Consider the following 22,482-nt stretch of genomic DNA (forward strand, 5'->3'; position numbering starts at 1 on the left):
AAACCCAGAAGTAGGTTTGAAAGGATTGCTAGCATTGACCGGAGAAGTGGAAAGCAAAAAAGCTCTCATTGCCTATGGTTGTTCAGAGTAATGGTGATGCAGGAAGCAGCAGTATTATAAATAGTAGGCCTATATCCCAGAATCACCGACCTTGACCTTGAGTTGTCTTGGAATTGGAGTTCTGCACTTGCTTATGCAGGCACTATAATCCATCTGCTGTATAATTACGGTTGAATAGCATATTTTGTAATACACTCTTATATGTCCTCGGTTATGAATAGTAATGAACTGTCTTGAATGGTTATGATGACATCCTGTCACATTGTGTTTATGCTGATGATACAGACCCTGTTGTGTATGTTAGCTTTGAGATGACTTGACGATGCATTTAAAAAAAAAATATATATATATATATATATATATATATACATTACATGGTAGTTTAATCATCACAGAAGGGCCTCTAGGTCCTACACTAAAGGCTGCTTGTCAAAACCAGCTGCTTTAGTAAAGAGAGAGAAAGAGAAACAGCATAATGTTCTTTCTCTCCGTCTTTCAACTCTCTAGTGACAGAGCTAAGGCCCCAGCCAATTCAAATTTGTATGTAAAGATCCTTTATTTGAAAAGATCAGATTTGATGAACAAAGGGACATTAAGTGTGTACATATCATTCCATTCCATTATATACCATTACATTCCATTATATACCATTCCATTATATACCATTATATTACATTATATACCATTACATTATATACCATTATATTACATTGTATACCATTACATTGCATTACACACACTCTCTTGCACACACCACACGCACATGTTTTGTTCTTCTATCTTCGTCGGTCCTAAAATTAATTTCCTTTCAAAATCCTATTTTCCCCTAGACATAACCCTTACCCTAACTTTAACCCATAACCCAAACCCTAAACATAACTCCTAACCCTAAACCCCTTATCCTAACCCTAATTCTAACCTTAATTGTCACCCTAACCCTAAACCTAACCCCTAAGCTTAAAATAGCCTTTGTCCTGATGGGAACATGGGAAATGTCCCCACGAGGGAGACTTTTTCTTGTTTTATTATCTTTGTGGGGACTTTTGGGAATTTTAGGTCCCCACAATGTTAGAAGAACCAACACACACACACACACTTAGTCCTACTATACAGTAAATCCCCCATGGCTTCTTCCCCAAATTGAATCTAATCAAAAGAATGCTGGGAGGGCCCTCAGGAGATTGCCAGGTTCCATAGTTGGCTAGTTCAAATAGAATCCTTGACATTTGGAAACAAACCATGTGCCACCAAGCAGTAATTGCATACGACCACAGAAACACACATCTGTGCGTTGTGTGTTTGAGGATGGAGGCTTTCATTGCCTGCCTTTTGAAGTATTATTAATGTGTAGTTATCTGGCTCTGTTGTCTGTGAAAGGTACCTGTATTGGACTATGGTACCTAATAGGGCTGGGCTGTGGACACAAAATTGGAGCAAATGGTGTCAAATGAAGGTGTGCCACCAAACCCTGTTCAATAGAAATGCTCATTTTATATTTACATTTACATTTAAGTCATTTAGCAGACGCTCTTATCCAGAGCGACTTACAAATTGGTTATATTCAGATCATATTTCATATAAATTATTATCATCAACACTGTCAATAATATTGATAACTATGATATGAATTATTCTCCATATCGCCCAGAACCTAGTTCAGGTGCTTCATATTAAAAGTCTCATTGTTATATTGTGGAATGTTTGAGTCGGTGCTACTATAGAATGCCTACATTCAAAACCTCATTATGGATTACACCTCTGGCTGGATATGTGCGAAGAAATGCCACCCAGGGATTATTCAACATATTCAGTCTATACTTATACTGTATGCAGAGTGAAAGAGAGCGAAAGAGAGGAGTAGGGAGAGAGAGGGGATGGTCAATTAGTGTTTCATTTCTATGTGGGTAAGGTTTCCATTGTACTGGTCTACCAATTTGACCAACTCAACCTTACTTTTCTGTACGAAGGTTGCATACATGGTGTAGTTTTATGGTTAGATGGACAAAGGGGTATATATTATTCTTTCATGGCTAACAGTACTTGTTTGGGCTCAATACTAGTATATTTCACCACTATAAAGTATATTGTTTTTCCTGTCACACAATTGCATGATATGCTTATAGATTGGGGCGGCAGTTAGCCTAGCGGTTAGAGCGTTGGACTAGTAACTGAAAGGTTGCAAGATCAAATCCGCGAGCTGACAAGGTAAAAATCTGTCATTCTGCCCCTGAACAAGGCAGTTAACCCACTGTTCCTAGGCCGTCATTGAAAATAAGAATTTGTTCTTTAACTGACTTGCCTAGTTAAATAAAGGTGATGGATTGTCTGGGGTTCTCTCTAACCAGGTTAACACATTTTCTACCTAAACTGCCTGTTTCTGAAAGACAAGACTGCCTTAAGGGGCATTTCTTACATGCTTGTTTTCCTAAAGTGAGCAATCCTGGGAAAACTGCTGCTTGAATTTACTTATAAGTTGCTTATTAACACCTGCCAATCTAGATGTGAAGATCTTTTAGTTGTCTTGACATTTGCCTCTGCTATTATCAGTATATGTCATACATAAAGTCGTACTCATTCCCCTATTCAAGTGAAATGTGTCATTATCAGGGGGTGGGGGTAGGTTTAAACTATATTTGTTTGGAACTAGGGCTGACTGTTTGTTTGAAATATTGTTTTGCTCCAGGTCAGGAAGATGACGGCAGGAAGGTTCTGGTGCTGAGCTATCCCCAGTACTGCCGTTACCGCTCTGTCCTGGCCCGGCTCAGAGAGCAGCCGTCGGCCCTGCTGACGAACCACACCGTGCTGGCTCTGGGCGGCATCGCCTCCCTACACAGCACAACACGCATCCTCTACTGCAGGGACACCTTCGAACACCCCACCCTGCTGCAGAACGAGAGTGTATGCGACGAGTTCGGTAAGTCCCAAAATGCTAGGGTGCAGGTAGCACCTGCTCCGCTTAAAAAGGTTTTCTCCAATTTTGCGCCGAACACCACACAGGGTTGAGGTCACTTCCACTTTGATTCAAGTCACTTCGAGGGATGGATTGAATTGAAAGTCTCTATGTGACCTTGAATTGAAATTCCCCATGTGGACTTGAGATGATTCAGTTCACTTCCAAAATTGACTGAATTGAAATGGAACTGACCCCAACACTGCAAAACACACCATACTGATGAGTATCTTCTGTCCTTAAGATAGTCTTTGTTTAAAGGCCCAGCGCAGCCCAGTGATTTTCCTGTGTTATATATATATATTTCTACAGTATGAGGTTGGAATAAGCCTGTGAAATTGTGAAAATTATGATAATTCCCTTTTAGTGTGAGAGCGGTTTGAAAAGACCTACTGAAATTTCAGCCTGTTTTGGTGGGATGGAGTTTTGGCCTCCCTAGTGACATCATCAGGCGGTTATTACTTAATAGGTTGTTATCAATAAAACGTCACAATATGGTGCAGAGCGTTCGATTTGCCTGCTAGGAGGCAAGGAGAACCCCAGCTTCTCTATAACCATTGACAACTGCGTGCCATTTTTAAGGACATTTTGTATAAATGTTAACTATTTGGTTGTAATGGTAACTATTTGGTTGTAATATCATCAGCTCTTGAAGAGAATAGTCAGAACTTGTCACGATCGTGTGGAGAGACGGACCAAGGCGCAGTGTGATAAGCATACATCTTATCTTTATTAACGACGAAGATCGAAACGAAACATTTACACAAACTATACAAAACAACAAATGATCGTGAAGCTAAATAACGTAGTGCACACACACACAGGCTACAAACGTTCAACATAGACAATTACCCACAAATACATGATGCCTATGGCCACCTTAAATATGGCTCCCAATCAGAGACAATGAAAAACATCTGTCTCTGATTGAGAACCACTCAGGCAACCATAGACATAGCTAGACACATTCACTCAACCATAGACTTCCCTAGAAACATTCACTCAACACAAACCCATACACTCTAACAAAATCCCCCTAGACACTACAACCACCCAAGACAAGACAAAAAACACAAACATACCCCATGTCACACCCTGACCTAACTAAAATAATAAAGAAAACAAAGAATACTAAGGCCAGGGCGTGACAGAACTACACAGTTCTGATTATTCTAGGAAAAACAATTGCGCACATTTAGCTCTATCATCTCTCAATTTTGGCCACCATTAATTTGATATTTGTGTAATATAAATTCAAAATGATCTATACCTGCCAAGTGTGAGTGGTTTAGGTTAATTTCCTATCCTTTGTGGGTTCTGCCTGTCAAGCAGCAGAAGGGCGCATTTTCCGATGAACTGTTAGCTGGTAATGTTTACTTTGCAAGCTACCGGTAGAAACTTTGCACAGTTGGCTAAACATAGTGGTAAGTCGACCTAATGTGCTTTTTTCTCCAACCAACGTAGGCCTACCAAGTGAAGTTAGCTAACATGATCCCCTTTTCAACATTGTTTTTAGTCACAATTGCTGCTGACAGACATGATAGGCTGCATTAATTGATTGATGGAACACATCAAATTAGCTAGCTAGCTAATAACAGATCACGTTAATATGGTAAAAAATATATTATTTTTTTTACCGTTATTTTACCAGGTAAGTTGACTGAGAACACGTTCTCATTTGCAGCAACGACCTGGGGAATAGTTACAGGGGAGAGGAGGGGGATGAATGAGCCAATTATAAACTGGGGATTATTAGGTGACCATGATGGTTTTGAGGGCCAGATTGGGAATTTAGCCAGGACACTGGGGTTAACACCCCTACTCTTACAATAAGTGCCATGGGATCTTTAATGACCTCAGAGAGTCAGGACACCCGTTTAACGTCCCATCCGAAAGACAGCACCCTACARAGGGCAGTGTCCCCAGTCACTGCCCTGGGGATTWGGGATATTTTTCYGACCAGAGGAAAGAGTGCCTCCTACTGGCCCTCCAACACCACTTCCAGCAGCATCTGGTCTCCCATCCAGGGACTGACCAGGACCAACCCTGCTTAGCTTCAGAAGCAAGCCAACAGTGGTATGCAGGGTGGTATGCTGCTGGCTGAATTAATTAATTAACAAGCTACATTTCAGGGGATAAACTAGATGGCTATATTGTTAGATTTGCTTGCCATTTATAGTGGTGATGACAGAAGTCTGACTGCCAACTTTAACAATGTCAAGCTCTTTCCAAAAGCATAATCTCGGATGAAGCAAGCTAAATATCACATATTGCTATCTAGCTAGCTACATGCCAAATGGATAGGCTACCCTCAAGTATCTGAAATGACATGATTAATTGATGTTTACTGATCATGAAAAGCATGCAGTTACTTTCTGTATAACTCTGATGATCGAGCTTTTAAATGTGGYATAATCTGAACTGTGTTGTTCTGACTATGCTCTTCAAGAGGTGATGATATTAAAACCAAATACACTATATATACAAAAGTATATGGACACCCCTTCAAATTAGTGGATTCGGCTATTTCAGCAAACATTGGCAGTAGAATGGCCTTACTGAAGAGCTCAGTGACTTTGCAACAAGTCAGTTCATCAAATTTCTGCCCTGCTAGAGCTGCCCTGGTTAACTGTAAGTGCTGTTATTGTGAAGTGGAACAGTCTAGGAGCTGTGTGGCCTACCGTGAAGTGGTAGGCCACACGAGCTCACAAAATGGGACCGCCGAGTACTGAAGCGCTAAGCGCGTAAAAATCATCTGTCCTCGGTTGCAATACTCACTATCGAGTTCCAAACTGCCTCTGGAAGCAACGTCAGCACGATAACTGTTTGTTGGGAGCTTCATGAAATGTGTTTCCATGGCCGAGCAGCCGCACACAAGCCTAAGATCACCATGCACAATGCCAAGCGTTGGCTGGAGGGATGTAAAGCTCGTCGCCATTGGACTCTGGAGTATCTGGCAGTCCGACGGACGAATCAAGGTTTGGCGGATGCCAGGAGAACGCTATCTGCCTGAATACCTAGTGTCAACTGTAAAGTTTGGTGGATGAGGAATAATGGTCTTGGGCAATTTTTCATAGTTCGGGCTAAGCCCCTTAGTTCCAGTTAAGAGAAATCTTAACGCTGCAGCATAAAATTACATTCTATAGGATCTGTGCTTCCAAATTTGTGGCAACAATTTGGGGGAGGCCCTTTTCTGTTTCAGCATGACAATGCGCCCGTGCACAAAGCGAGGTCCATACAGAAATGGTTTGTCGAGATTGGTGTGGAAGAACTTGACTGACCTGCCCAGAGCCCAGAGCCCTGACCTCAACCACATCGAACACCTTTGGGATGAATTAGAACGCCGACTGGGAGCCAGGCCTAATCGCCCAACATCAGTGCCCGACCTCACTAATACACTTGTGGCCCATGATTTTGAAATGAGATGTTCGACGAGCATGGTCATGTAGTGTAGTTATAACAGTTATTCAACAATCCCTTGAAAATGGCACATAGTTGTCAATGGTTTTAGTGAACCCCCAGCAGCCAAATCTAACGCTCTGCACCATATTGTGACATTTTATTGATAACGACCATAGACCAATAAGAAAGAGTTCCAAACCTCTCTACCAATAACGTCTAGTTTTCAGTTTTTCCTTCCCCACTCAGACCACTCACAGATTTTCCTAGTTAAATTCTTGCTCGAGAAATTGATCTTTGCTAAAAAGCTGCTTTTGTTTCTTTTTGACCATTTTCATTTAAAACAATCACAGTAAGGTACATAATTGATTTGATATTGAGATAAAAGCCTTTAACCCATTTTTTTATAGCTTAAGGACCTTTTGAATTTTAGCTTAACTCACTGTAATTGTGGAACAGGTAAACATTTTTGGAGAGATTGTGTGTGGGTAATTTAATTTTAAAAGAGAAATGAGGAGGTGAGGGGAAACTGTTTTATGCGTAGGAAAATCTGGTATGAATGAATAGCAAGCTCACATTCTCCTGCTGCTCACACTGTTGGCTCATTGTGCCAGCACATGTAAGTGTCACACCGCATTCAGGCACAAGTCTTTTTCACTCTCTGACTGAAGTGTCATTACGTAAACACCACTTCTTTCAGTACGCCACATTAATGTGTGTTTCATTCGTGTTAGGAAACATTAAAATCACCCATGTTTAATCCAGATTTGTATTAGGTCAAGTGCCAGGGGCAGTGAATAATGGGCCGTTGTTAAAGCTAGAAGTGACTGGAAACGATTGTATTTATGCTTTTCCAATGCTAATCCTGACCTTTAACATTGGCCAAGTCTTTTTCTAGCGTTGCTAGCATTGCCCATTTAACAGACGTTCTTTTTTTATTCAAGTGAATTGACAGCCACCTCACGGTGTGTGGACAGAATGTCATTTGTGTCACTGCAGAACTACTGGAACACTGCTAATAATTAAAATGCTGCTATCTAGAGAGGACCAAGGAGTGCCACTGTCATTTAGAGAACGTTAAGGGTTTATTTTGGTTACTCAAGGCCCGTGTAATAGCAGGGCAGCTTGACATGATGTCACTTAGTATCATGTACTTACTTCCTATTTCCATATTCATGTAGCCTCATTTCTACCAAACTTTGGAGAGGATGATGACAATGTGACTATTGCATATTATTATCATATTTTCTGTGAACATACTCTTCTGTACAACCACACAGATATGACGGAAGAAAAATGTGTCATTACATAACATAGTCTACAAAGAAAGATTTGAAGAAATGTTAGCGTTCCAAGACATTTCCTCTGGGAGATAGTTAGAGGCAGTAAGATTGACTTTGCTCTGTGGGAATCATACTAAAATTGTAATTCTGTGGTTGGAATATGCTGTGAGAGAACATGTTGTCTTGAACATTGGTATAATTACATGCCTGGCAACAGTGGAACCATGCGTTGAGAATATTGTGAGACAAGTTCTTATTTTCCTGCGAAAAAGTWATAATGTTGCTTACTCTCCCTGCCCCCACCTCTGAGAAACATAATACCCATTGCTTAAATAAACAGTGTTTTGAAAGCTGATGAGGTACTTATGTTTGAGGTGAAACTACAGGCTCATTCGTTCGTTTAGTCTTTTATTCAAACTGCTATGTCTGGGAAGGAGATAAAATCTATATGTTTTTGTGAAAAAATTGTTGTTATTTTTTGCCTGTTTGAAATGTTTCCGCTCAGATTTGGGGTTTTATGTTTATTAAAGTGGAACATTTTCTGGAATCCATCTGAATCCTTTTAGTAATCCTCGGGGGGGAAAGATTTATTGCTGGATATTAATGCTACCCAGATGCATAGATCCTAAAGAGATTCTATTTTTATCGTATTGTGAAATGAAGGGCACTCGCTCTGGAGTGTAAACTTTGTAAATGTTCCTGTAAAAGCACTGTAGCATGGCCAGGATGAGAGCAGAATATAAACACACTGATAAAGGAGTGATTTCCTTTGTGTGCCTGTGTCACTCCCCTCCACTGAATCCCAGTAGAGCTGGAGATTGTCTAAGACAGGCCCATTTTTATCCTGCTAAACTGTTAACATGTGCTCCCCTATAGATTGGAAGAATTCCTGCTCTGAAACCTTTCTTCTAAAGCTAAAATCAGGCTATATAGCTGCCACTGTTTTAATATATTTGGGTAATCATAGGTATGTAATTTTCTTATCTTTCTGAACCTCCCATCAATTTCGGAATTGTGTTTACCATGGTCATGCATTTTTTATCATCCATATGCCATATCATTGAAACATTAGATTAAGGATTTAATAAGCATGTGAAAAAAAATGTTTCATGTTAGGAAGAATCTCACATTGGTACTGAACTAAAAGCATTTTCAGTCCACTGATAGCATGACTGTGTGGCGAAGCATAATATCCCTTGTTTTGTATCCTAATCAGAAACAAGCTGCCCAGATGCACATTATTACAGGCCTTTTGTCTGTACATTAAACAGCCTGGAGGTAGGATTTATCTGGACAGAGAGAGGAAGGAGAGGACTTTCACAGGCTTTTGAAGTTGCTTAATTCCTACACAACACATCGTATAGAGGTTGTGGAGTAGCATGCTGGGGACTGGAGTCAATGAGTCACGAGGGATGATATTACACACCCTTGAAGTTTGTATTTTAAATGGGAAGTTTGAGTGAAAATAAGGCCACATGCAAAAATGGATGAACTTCCCCTTAGTGCGTTGTGTGGGCAGTCTTTTGCTCCTATCATATTTGCAGGTAGAGGAATGTTGGTATTTTTGAACATCGTTTATGAGTATTGTAAATAGCATCACTCTTACTAACACTTCTTCCTCATCACGGTACAATGAAGGAAGGCATCTGTGTTATTCAGCGAGGGAAACATCTCACTATCTCTCAGAGGAATAAATTACCCTACAAACAGACAATAGGTAGTGGAAAAGCATGCCCTGACCTATTTGAAATGAGTATACATGTATTATTTATCACCACCACAGTTTAATGCTCAAAGATTTTACATGACAAAGTCGTCACAATAGCTCTTTGGTTAACTCAATCCCATCAAATGTAACTGGAGCGTAATCTATTGGAATGCATTATGGTTTATTGATGTATGGGTGTGTTTATTCATGCATTCATTTATTTATAGGTCGCTGTGATTTCTCCTTTCTCGGTAATGAATAGCATAAGTCTTGAGCTCCTCCACTGCTGGGTAGTTATATATGAAACAGATTCTTTGATTTTTAAAAGCCCCAGCCAGACCCATTTCGTTTTTGTTTCACTCTGTCAATATCAATAATCTGGAAACGTTTGAAGGTTAGCCCGTTTTTAGCAAATCCCACATTACGTAATTTTGTCTGTTTTACATTCGCTCTCACAGAAAGACATGCCGTATTTGGGACAGCCCCTTTGTGTGTTGTTAGGCTTGACTTTCATCCTTAAAAGGGATTTTCTTCTCTCTAAACAATAGCCATTTAGTGACACTGCCAACTCATAGGCACAAGGCAAATCTGAACTCTACTGTATGTAAACTGCTCAGATATATATTTTTAGAACATGACACTATTAATGTATTTGTTTGATATTTTCCTCCTTTTTGACAACAGAGCAACACTTGTATCTTTCTTAATGGAACAGGGCAGAGGAGATGTATGGTGGGGTGGGGACAGAGCGTTTGGTGTGTTCAAATCACACACTGTGACTGGATCTAAATGGAGCACGGGGATGTTGTCAAGTTTTTTCGAGGTCAGAGTTCAGATCATTCCTTACTCTGCTTGTCAGCTTGGTTGTGGTTTAAAGCTGGCAGAGTTTGGAGAATGATGTCTGTTAATGAGTCCCAATGGCACGCTGCAAAGATCATGAGTGTATCACATGAGGAGGAAAGTGGACAGCGAGAATGAAAGGCAGAGGGAAAAATGTAGTGTGTTTAAGTAAAATTCTGATTTATATATGCATAATTTTAAAAGAGCAGGATTAAAGAATGCTCGTTGAACTGTATGTTTAAGTTAAATGTATGGTATTGTACATGTGAGAATGGCAAAGGGGCAATTTAATGCTTGAGTGTACTTTGAGTGTATTAGTGTACACTCAAGCACTGCTACTTTATGAGTTTGCTCAGCACAATCACACACATTCACACCCTCTATCACACTCCACCCAATGAAAATGATTTCATAATCCTCACCATAATAAACGTCTTTGAACAGTTTAATTGGCTCTTCCTGGAATCACTCCGTTTCACTTCATTTGATCTGATGAAAGAGTAATGTTCCCTTCCCAAGGGGTGCATAGACAACACTGCACAAATAAAGCTGCAGTGGCAAATGACAGCAATAATAAACAAGGCAAATTCATACGCACTTCTGATCATTTTAGCTCAAATTGCTTTTGTTTATTAGCTAATCATGTTAATTAGCGGATCTTGTTTAAAGTGAATTTCATATTTATTCCAGGAGGATGAAAGACCATGGTTATTCGGTATAAGTGATGTATCAGAGGGTTGTTGGGTAAGATGTGACACAAATGTTATTTTCACACAACATTTTAAAATGACATACAGTAGACACTGTGCTATCTAAGAAGGTATTTTGAGCCTTTGTGACATAGAAAGTAGGTCTACACGAAGACATGTATTATATGTAAAGTTGAAACAGAGGGACAGAGACATGGACAACAAAAAAGAGTATTGGTCTTTGCAGGGGAACATAATAAACCTTAGGGCCATTATTAAACAACATCCAGATATTACAGACGTGTCTTCAGCTGTATCAGGAGCTTCGAGGGCTGTTAACTTTAACCCTGTGGTTAAATAAAATAAAGATGTTTTATTGTCACACACTGGATAGGTGCAGTGAAATGTGTGGTTTTACAGGGTATCCCAACCAGATGGAATAGTAGTGGACATAAAGGAAGTGTGTATGCCCTCTTAAAGGAAAGATTCACCCACTTTGAATGTTATATAATTTTTTGGCATCTCCGAGTGATGTTCTACACTCTTAGAAAAAAGGGTGTTATCTAGAACCTAAAATGGTTCTTTGGCTGCCCCTCTAGGAGAACCCTTTGAAAAACAATTTTTGGTTCAAGGTAGAAACCTTTTGGGTTCCATGAAGATCCCTTTCTACAGAGGGTTCTACATGGAACCAAAAAGGATTCTACCTGAAACCAAAAAAGGGTTCTACCTGGAACCAAAAAGGGTCCTCCTATGGGGACAGCCGAAGAACCCTTTTGGAACCCTTTTTTCTAAGAGTGTATTGAGTCAACTATCTTTTCATATGTATCTGAGCTCTTGCTGTTCATGCAGGCAGAAATACAGTCGGTATGACGTAGCATTGTGTAAAAGACGCTCTCACTACACTGGAAGGTAATAGGAAGATTACTTTAAGATCGCAAAAACGTCTATCATACAGGTCAGATTTGAATACTGTCTGATGTCATAATGCAGGAGGTCTTCTCTCGAATGAGCCATTGATCATATTTTTTTATTTTTTTATATTTTTTTTATAGATATTCCTACCTCGAGATATGTGTAATTTAACAGAAGGTCAACCAGATTTGTCCTCTTCAGTCCAGGGTGCATTGCATGGTGCTGTTGCAAACGTCAGACTCCAATGCGAAGCACACAATCTGCAGGTGGAACATGGTGAGATTGTAGACTCCTAAATTGATAGTGCAGTTTGTTTAGGCGATTTTACAGCTAACTAGCTACTTCACATGCTGCTATTGACTTTCGTATTATTGTGTGTAGCTACGTTTGCTAGCCAGCCATCTCCATACTCCCAGTCGGTATTAGATAGAAAGTCACGGCTCAGGCCGCCTGTGGGGAAAACAACCTGTGGTTACCTAGGTTTCCCTCAGTGGCTCACAGCAAAAACGTAACCTTTTTCAAACGCAATTTTCTTGTTGTCTGCTTGTTTTAGTCAATTACAAAACTACATTGAAGAAAAGTACAACATGTCTAAAGATGACTTTTCAACATTGCCTGCTCCCAAGCGTTCTCACTACTTGGAAAAACGTTATATTGTAGGGCTTCCCTCATGCCCCTTTTCATGACGGTGCTAGCAGCCATGTGAGTGAGTGCTAACTAGCTACCGACTGGAACAATAAGCTAGCCAACACCAACAACACAAACAGACTATACAGCTACAACTAGTGAATGGWGTTACAAACGGACTGTACTAAACAAGTTAAATACCTTACCAGTGATGAAATGTTTTCCACACACATAGAGCTATAGTTACGTGTAGCCTACTTGGACACCGAGTCCCCACAATTTCCCACTAACCCACACCAAATAGCCTGAAGCCACAGGGCTCTTCTCGCAGGCTATATCTCRCTAKGTGGGGGCATTGCGAACCATAGGTCGGGATTTCTGACCTGGTTACATGTACATCGAACAACACAGCAGCTTTTCGGCATGTTTTGTTTTTTCTGTAMAACTAAAAATGTACTACAAAGTTGGCTTTTTTACACTGGGGTCAATGTGAAAGAATGTTTGTTTTCCCCAATTTGTGGGCCGGTCAAGGGGAAATCCTTATTATTACTGAATATCAACTTGGAGTATAGAGTTAGGAATTAGAATACTAGAATGGACAAGAACCGTCATATGATGGGATAAGTCAGCCATTTTGGTCAGGGAGTTGGTCAACCATGGTTTGCCAGTGCTGTGATAAGATATTGTGTAAAATAATGAATTTGGAGAATTATCTGCAATGCATGTTTGTTAGTTTGCTACAATGCAATCAATCAACAGCCATACACTGGCTGAAATCAGTTGATGACAGGACTTAGACAAGTTGTAAATGCAACAAGTGCTATATTGTATCATATAATTTTTATTTTATTTATTTTTATTTCACCTTTATTTAACCAGGTAAGCTAGTTGAGAACAAGTTCTCATTTACAACTGCGACCTGGCCAAGATAAGGCAAAGCAGTGCGACACAAACAACAACACAGAGTTACACATGGAATAAACAAGCGTACAGTCAATAACACAATAGAGGGAAAAAAAGAAAGTGTATATACAGTGTGTGCAAATGGCGTGAAGGCAATAAATAGGCCATAGTAGCGAAGTAATTACAATTTAGCAAATTAACACTGGAGTGATAGATGAGCAGATGGTGATATGCAAGTAGAAATACTGGTGTGCAAAAGAGCAGAAAAGTAAATTAAAAACAATATGGGGATGAGGTAGGTAGATTGGGTGGGCTATTTACAGATGGGCTATGTACAGCTGCAGCGATCGGTTAGCTGCACAGATAGCTGTGGTTTAAAGTTAGTGAGGGAACTATAAGTCTCCGGCTTCTGCGATTTTTGCAATTCGTTCCAGTCATTGGCAGCTGAGAACTGGAAGGAAAGGCGGCCAAAGCAGGTGTTGGCTTTGGGGATGACCAGTGAAATATACCTGCTGGAGTGCATGCTACGGGTGGGTGTTGCTATGGTGACCCGTGAGCTGAGATAAGGTGGAGCTTTACCGAGCAAAGACTTATAGATGACCTGGAGCCAGTGGGTTTGGCGATAAATATATAGCGAGGACCAGCCAACGAGAGCATACAGGTCGCAATGGTGGGTAGTATATGGGGCTTTGGTGACAAAATGGATGGCACTGTGATAGACTGCATCCAATTTGCTGAGTAGAGTGTTAGAGGCTATTTTGTAAATGACATCACCGAAGTCAAGGATCGGCAGGATAGTTCGTTTTACGAGGGTATGTTTGGCAGCATGAGAGAAGGAGGCTTTGTTGCGAAATAGGAAGCCGATTCTAGATTTAATTTTGGATTGGAGATGTTTAATATGAGTCTGGAAGGAGAGTTTACAGTCTAGCCAGACACCTAGGAATTTGTAGTTGTCCACATATTCTAAGTCAGAACCGTCCAGAGTAGTGATGCTAGTCGGGCGGGTGGGTGCGGGCAGCGAACGGTTGAAAAGCATGCATTTGGTTTTACTAGCATTTAAGAGCAGTTGGAGGCCACGGAAGGAGTGTTGTATGGCATTGAAGCTCGTTTGGAGGTTAGTTAACAGTGTCCAAAAAAGGGCCAAATGTATACAGAATGGTGTCGTCTGCGTAGAGGTGGATCAGGGAATCACCCGCAGCAAGAGCGACATCATTGATGTATACAGAGAAGAGAGTCGGCCCGAGAATTGAACCCTGTGGCACCCCCATAGAGACTGCCAGAGGTCCGGACAACAAGCCCTCTGATTTGACACATTGAACTCTGTCTGAGAAGTAGTTGGTGAACCAGGCGAGGCAGTCATTTGAGAAACCAAGGCTGTTGAGTCTGCCGATAAGAACACAGTGATTGACAGTCGAAAGCCTTGGCCAGGTTGATGAAGACGGCTGCACAGTACTGTTTTTTATCGATGGAGGTTTTGATATCTTTTAGTACCTTGAGCGTGGCTGAGGTGCACCCGTGACTAGCTCAAAAACCGGATTGCACAGCGGAGAAGGTATGGTGGGATTCGAGATGGTCAGTGATCTGTTTATTAACTTGGCTTTCGAAGACTTTAGAAAGGCAGGGCAGGATGGATATGGGTCTATAACAGTTTGGGTCTAGAGTGTCACCCCCTTTGAAGAGGGGGATGACCGCGGCCGCATTCCAGTCTTTAGGGATCTCAGACAATATGAAAGAGAGGTTGAACAGACTGGTAATAGAGGTAGTAACAAAACAATGATAACTATCCTAAACAACAGTGTACAAGGCATATTGACATTTGAGAGAGACATAAAGCGAGGCATAAAGCAATCACAGGTGTTGATTGGGAGAGACAACAACAGCTAATCAGCTAAGACAGGTAAAATGGCGATGAATGGGCAGAGAGGGTCGGTTAACTACACACAGGGCCTGAGTTCGAGGCTGGGGCTGACAGATAAACAAAAAATAAACAAAATGGAGTACCGTGATTAATMAACAGTCCAGCAGGCATCAGCTATGTAGCCAAGTGATCATAGGGTCCAGTGAACAGCAATAGATGGAACAGGGAAGCCGCAGGGTAGTTGTTACTACGCTAGCACGCAGGAGACACAGCGTTTAAAGTTAGCAGGCCGGGGTAAGTAGAAGCYTCTGGTCCGACATCCGGCAAAGCCCGGGTGAGGGCACAGAGGATGGAGTTACGTCGGCGGACCAGTAGTGGTGGTACGGCGGGGCGCCGTGTCGACAAAGGGTTCTGGGKCAGATGGCGAAAGAGGTATTGTAGTTTGCTAGTCGGGAGATGCGCCTGGCTCGTGGCTAACTGGTGCTAGCTTCGGGGCAGGGGCATTAGCCACTATAGCCACTCGTTAACAGCTAGCTAGCAGCGATGATCCGATGCAAAGGTCCAGAGCTTACGGCAAGGATCCGGTGGAGTAGTGGATTCTAGCCATGTTGTAGTAGAGTCCGGGAGGCATCGGCTGAATAGCCGAGTGATCACAGAGTAGGCCGGGAGGTGGGCCTGGCTCAGGGCTCGCTTCGGGGCTGGGTCACTCGGTGGCAGCTAGCTAGCTGTGATGATCAGGAGTAATGGTCCAGGGCTTACGGCAGGAATCCGGCGTTGTAGTGGAGAAAACAGTCCGATACTGGCAGGCTGGCAAGTATTATCCAGGCTAAAACAAACGGCTGGTGTCTGTGCAGAAGGTAAAGGCCGCTAGCAGTGGCTAACAATGACTAAATGGCTAGTAGCTAATTAGCTGGTTAGCTTCTGATGGCTAGCTTCTGATGGAGGTTCTGGCTATAAGGTCTAAAAAATAGCGGATCCGTGTCACATTGGGTGAGGCGGGTTACCGGAAGGTATATTTAATTTTAAAATGGAAAAGAGATTGAAAATAAATTGAAATATATACAAAAAAGACGYAAAATACAAAAAGTAAGTGAGAGGACGTTTAATATCACTCACAGCTTTCCAAGAAATGTATTAACTTTTATTTATTCAGGATAGCCCAATTGAGACCAGGGTTTCATTCCTAATGGTGCCCTGAGTACAAAATAAGGCTTACATTTCCCCCCATTCTGGAACCTTGAGGGTTTATGACAGGGTTTCCTAACTGGCGGTCTTTATTCGGTTTTATTTGTCCCCCCCACCCCCCCAAGTTTTCTGTGCAAAACAAAAATGTAAGGAAGGTTGGAAATTATTATGTTTTAGTCAAATATTTGATCTGTTTGGGATTATTGCCGTCAATTTGCAGTCTACAAATGATTTGCAATTATGTTTTCCGGCCCCCCAACCATCCGCTCAATAAAAAAATAACCCGCGGCTGAATCTAGTTGATGATCCCTGGTTTATGACATAGCTCCTCTAGTAATTTAATATGTCGTTATCAATAAAATGTCACAATATGATGCATAGTGTTCAATTTGGCTGCTGGGAGGCAAGGAGACACCCAGCTCCACCAAAACCATTGACAAGGGATTGTTAAATAAATGTTATAACTAGAGCATAGTCAGAACAACACAGTTCAGATTATTTCACATTTAAAATCTCGATCATCAGAGTTATACAGAAAGTAACTGCATGCTTTTCATGATCAGTAAACATCAATTAATCATGTCATTTCAGATACTTGAGGGTAGCATATCCATTTGGCATGTAGCTAGCTAGATAGCAATATGTGTTATTTAGCTTGCTTCATCAGAGATTATGCTTTTGGAAAGAGCCTAACATTGTCAAAGTTTTCATCGACCTGGCCAAGGCTTTCGACTCTGTCAATCACTGTATTCTTATCGGCAGACTCAACAGCCTTGGTTTCTCTAATGACTGCCTCACCTGGTTCACTAACTACTTCTCAGATAGAGTTCAGTGTGTGAAATCGGAGGGTCTGTTGTCCGGACCTCTGGCAGTCTCTATGGGGGTGCCACAGGGTTCAATTCTCGGGCCGACTCTTTTTCTCTGTATATCTCAATGATGTCGCTCTTGCTGCGGGTGATTCTTTGATCCACCTCTACGCAGACGACACCATTCTGTATACATCTGGCCCTTCTTTGGACACTGTGTTAACAAACCTCCAAACAAGCTTCAATGCCATACTACACTCCTTCCATGGCCTCCAACTGCTCTTAAATGCWAGTAAAACTAAATGCATGCTCTTCAAGCGATCACTGCCCGCACTCGCCCGCCTGCCTAGCATCACTACTCTGGACGACGGTTCTGAATATGTGGGCAACTATACATACCTAGGTGTCTGGCTAGACTGTAAACTCTCCTTCCAGACTCACGTTAAGCATCTCCAATAGGAAGTTAAATCTAGAATCGGCTTCCTATTCCGCAACAAAGCCTCCTTCACTCATGCTGCCAAACATACCCTCGTAAAATGGACTATCCTGCCGATCCTTGATGTCATTTACAAAATAGCCTCCAACACTCTACTCAGCAAATTTGATGCAGTCTATCACAGTGCCATCCGTTTTGTCACCAAAGGCCCATATACTACCCACCATTGCGACCTTTATGCATATTTATCGCCAAACCCACTGTCCCCAGGTCATCTATAAGTCTTTGCTAGGTAAAGCTCCGCCCTTATCTCAACTCACTGGTCACCATAGCAACACCCACCCGTAGCACACGCTCCAGCAGGTATATTTCACTGGTCATCCCCAAAACCAACACCTCCTTTGTTCGCCTTTCCTTCCAGTTCTCTGCTGCCAATGACTGGAACGAATTGCAAAAATCACTGAAGCCGGAGACTTATAGTTCCCTCACTAACTTCAAGCATCGGTTGTCAGAGCAGCTTACCGATCGCTGCAGCTGTACACAGCCCATCTGTAAATAGCCCATCCAACCAACTACCTACCTCATCCCCATATTTGTTTTAGTTTTTTTCTGCTCTTTTGCACACCAGTATTTCTACTTGCACATCCTCATCTGCACATCTATCACTCCAGTGTTAATTGCTAAATATCGTAATTACTCGCCTTATGGTCTATTTATGCCTTACGTCCTTGCTTCATTTGCACACACTGTATACAGATTTTCTATTGTGTTATTGATTGTACGTTGTTTATCCCATGTGTAACTCTGTGTTGTTGTTTTTGTTGTACTGCTTTGCTTTATCTTGGCTAGGTCGCAGTTGTAAATGAGAACTTGTTCTTTTCACCTACTGGTGAAATAAAGGTGAAAAAAAAAATATATATATATAGCCTATCATCTGTCAGCAGCAATTAACCTAAACCATCATACTTTAATAGTTCAATTTTAGTTTATACAGTGGGGCAAAAAGTATTTAGTCAGCCACCAATGTGCAAGTTCTCCACTTAAAAAGGTGAGAGGCTGTTAATTTTCATCATAGGTACACTTCAACTATGACAGACAAAATTAGAAAAAAAATCCAGAAAATCACATTGTAGGATTTTTAATGAATTTATTTTGCAAATTATGGTGGAAAATAAGTATTTGTCAATAACAAAAGTTTATCTCAATACTTTGTTATATACCTTTGTTGGCAATGACAGAGGTCAAACGTTTTCTGTAAGTCTTCACAAGGTTTTCACACACTGTTGCTTGTGTATTTTGGCCCATTCCTCCATGCAGATCTCCTCTAGAGCAGTGATGTTTTGGGGCTGTTGCTGGGCAACACGGACTTTCAACTCCCTACATAGATTTTCTATGGGGTTGAGATCTGGAGACTGGCTAGGCCACTCCAGGACCTTGAAATGCTTCTTTCGAAGCCACTCCTTCGTTGCCCGGGTGGTTTGTGTTTGGGATCATTGTCTGCTGAAAGACCCAGCCACGTTCATCTTCAATGCCTTGCTGATGGAAGGAGGTTTTCACTCAGAATCTCACGATACATGGCCCCATTCATTCTTTCCTTTACACGGATCAGTCGTCCTGGTCCCTTTGCAGAAAAACAGCCCCAAAGCATTTTGTTTCCACCCCCATGCTCACAGTAGGTATGGTGTTCTTTGGGTGCAACTCAGCATCTTTTGTCCTCCAAACATGACGAGTTGAGTTTTTACCAAAAAGTTCTATTTTGGTTTCATCTGACCATATGACATTCTCCCAATCTTCTTCTGGATCATCCAAATGCTCTCTAGCAAACTTCAAATGGGCCTGGACATGTACTGGCTAAGCAGGGGGACACGTCTGGCACTGCAGGATTTGAGTCCCTGGCGGCATAGTGTGTTACTGATGGTAGGCTTTGTTACTTTGGTCCCAGCTCTCTGCAGGTCATTCACTAGGTCCCCCCGTGTGGTTCTGGGATTTTTGCTCACCGTTCTTGTGATCATTTTGACCCCACGGGGTGAGATCTTGCGTGGAGCCCCAGATCGAGGGAGATTATCAGTGGTCTTGTATGTCTTCCATTTCCTAATAATTGCTCCCACAGTTGATTTCTTCAAACCAAGCTGCTTACCTATTGCAGATTCAGTCTTCCCAGCCTGGTGCAGGTCTACAATTTTGTTTCTGGTGTCCTTTGACAGCTCTTTGGACTTGGCCATAGTGGAGTTTGGAGTGTGACTGTTTGAGGTTGTGGACAGGTGCTCTTATACTGATAACAAGTTCAAACAGGTGCCATTAATACAGGTAAAGTGGAGGACAGAGGAGCCTCTTAAAGAAGAAGTTACAGGTCTGTGAGAGCCAGAAATCTTGCTTGTTTGTAGGTGACCAAATACTTATTTTCCACCATAATTTGCAATAAATTCATTAAAAATCCTACAATGTGATTTTCTGGATTTTTTCCCTCATTTTGTCTGTCATAATTGAAGTGTACCTATGATGAAAATTACAGGCTCTCTCATCTTTTTAAGTGGGAAACTTGCACAATTGGTGGCTGACTAAATACTTTTTTGCCCCACTGTATCACTCAAATATCCAATTAATGGTGGCCAATATTTAGAGTATCGTGAATCAACCCTCACATATCTGATGTTTAATGATCATGTTGACTTTGATGCATGCAGTTACTTGCTGTATAACTCTGATGATAGAGCTTAATGTGCGCAAATGTTTTGCATGAATAATCAGAAATGTGTAGTTCTGACTATGCTCTTCAAGATCGAGGTGATGATATTACAACCAAATAGTTACCTTACAACCAAATAGTTATACCATTATACAACCAAATAGTTACCATTACAACCAAATAGTTACCATTACAACCAAATAGTTACCATTACAACCAAATAGTTACCATTACAACCAAATAGTTACCAATTATTTGCCAATCCCTTGCAAACGGCACCTAGTTGTCAATGGATTTAGCAAAGCTGGGGGTCTCCTTGCACCCCCAGCAGGCAAATCGAACACTCTGTACCTTATTGTGACATTTTGTTGATAACAACCTATAGGATCTCTATGGCCAGAGCATAGAGATAGCATTGAATTGTGGGTTGTGTAGTCAACTTGAACTGCAACAGATTTCCGATTTCCACAAAGATTTTCACGTTGCTACCAACCTTACAATGCCAAAATTAAACATTTGTTCACAAAAAATATTGTTTTCACATATTAGTGTTATTTAACACTGTTCATTATAGGAATTACTGGTTTTGGGTGGATTTTTCCTTTAAGGACAATGTAGTTAAATGCTGGCAGTTAAATGCTGCGTTCACCTGTGAGGTAGGGAAGAAAGAGGCTGAACTGAAAAGGGACTATTTCATTTCCTGTAAACATACATGCTGCGATGTGGGCCTGTTGCCATGGGGACTGGGGTCCAGGCAACCTGCTGTTTTGACTGGATTTTGATGATGATTGATAATTACTACCTGGCATTTGGTCCCCATCTTCATAAACATATGGCTAGATTTGCCCTCCACGTTATATCTGGCAAATTGTTCCCTTTGATAATAGGTTTTTAATGTTCCACAGTTGACGTTTGTTGGGCATAGCAATCATTTTCTCATGTAATTATATTTGCTGCGTGCGGTTATACAATCCCAGAAATAGAATCGATTTCACATTGAATTTATGTGACCTATCCAGGATGGTGGCAGAATTTAATTTACAAATTCTTGTGACAAACAAAAGGATAGAGGGTGTTGTGTCGGCTGTCTCATATTGAAATTTGAGCATTTGAAAATGGCTATTGTTGCATTGACTTTTATTGTTATTCAAATTGGGATTTGTTGTATTTTTAATTTCCATAATAAGAGCATTATGATACTCGTTAGCTTACATAAAGAGGCAATTGGAAGCCATCTCAGTATACAGTATTAAGCTCTGAAGGGATAACAAGCTGTCACTTTGTTTAACTACCTAAACGACCCACTGTGCACTTACTAGCATACTTCTGTACTTGTCACACTATATTTCACATCTGAGCTCCTGCAGRATAAGTAAACCACAGAGATGAAAGGAAATCCAAAGGCAAAGCTTTATATGAGTTACAAAGGCTATAGGAATGCAAAAAAAAAAACAGGTTCTGTTAGAGAGATAATGATCACTCATCCTCCCRTGTCAGTCAGCGTACTGAAGGAATCGTCTTTGAGGAAAATGGAAAGGACCACATAATACACAATTTGTTGGAAATTAGGAGGTTGGCTGGGGAATAACATGTGAAACATAATGCCAGAGGATGAGAGAAGATCAAATAAAGATCAAATACATTTTTATAAAATCACAGTGCTGCCCCCATCTCCCTTACTCCTCGCCTCTCTGTGTTACCCTCACTGTGTGACATTTCTAAATGAGAATCAAAGGCAACCTGCATACACTGAGTGTACAAAACATTAAGAACATCTTCCTAATACTAATAATACCCCCAATTCGTCGGGGCATGGACTCCACAAGATTCTGGCCCATGTTGACTACAATGCTTCCCACAGTTGTGTCAAGTTGGCTGGATGTCCTTTGGGTGGTGGACCATTCTTGATACACACAGGAAACTGTTTAGTCTGAAAACCGCAGCACAGTTGCAGTTATTGACAGTCAAACCTATGTGCCTAGCACCTACTACCATACCTCATTCAAAGGTACTTACATATTTTGTCTTGCCCATTCACCCTCTGAAGGGCACACATAAAATTGTCTCAAGGCTTAAAAATCCTTCTTTAACATGTCTCCTCCCGTTCATCTACACTGATTGAAGTGGATTTAACAGGTGA

At 41.2% G+C, this 22,482-nt stretch overlaps 1 protein-coding gene across 1 annotated transcript in view; it reads left to right on the forward strand.

The window, feature by feature from the left end:
* The window catches only part of LOC111951958 (AT-rich interactive domain-containing protein 5B), a 64,693-nt gene that overhangs the window by 15,876 nt on the left and 26,335 nt on the right, over positions 1-22,482 (forward strand). The window contains exon 4 of the mRNA XM_070434976.1: positions 2,744-2,974. Within this exon, the coding sequence (XP_070291077.1) occupies positions 2,744-2,974 (231 nt within the window). The remainder of the gene's footprint in view (positions 1-2,743; positions 2,975-22,482) is intronic.

The sequence above is a fragment of the Salvelinus sp. IW2-2015 genome, linkage group LG25 (assembly GCF_002910315.2).
Source record: "Salvelinus sp. IW2-2015 linkage group LG25, ASM291031v2, whole genome shotgun sequence".
Lineage (NCBI taxonomy): Eukaryota > Metazoa > Chordata > Actinopteri > Salmoniformes > Salmonidae > Salvelinus > Salvelinus sp. IW2-2015.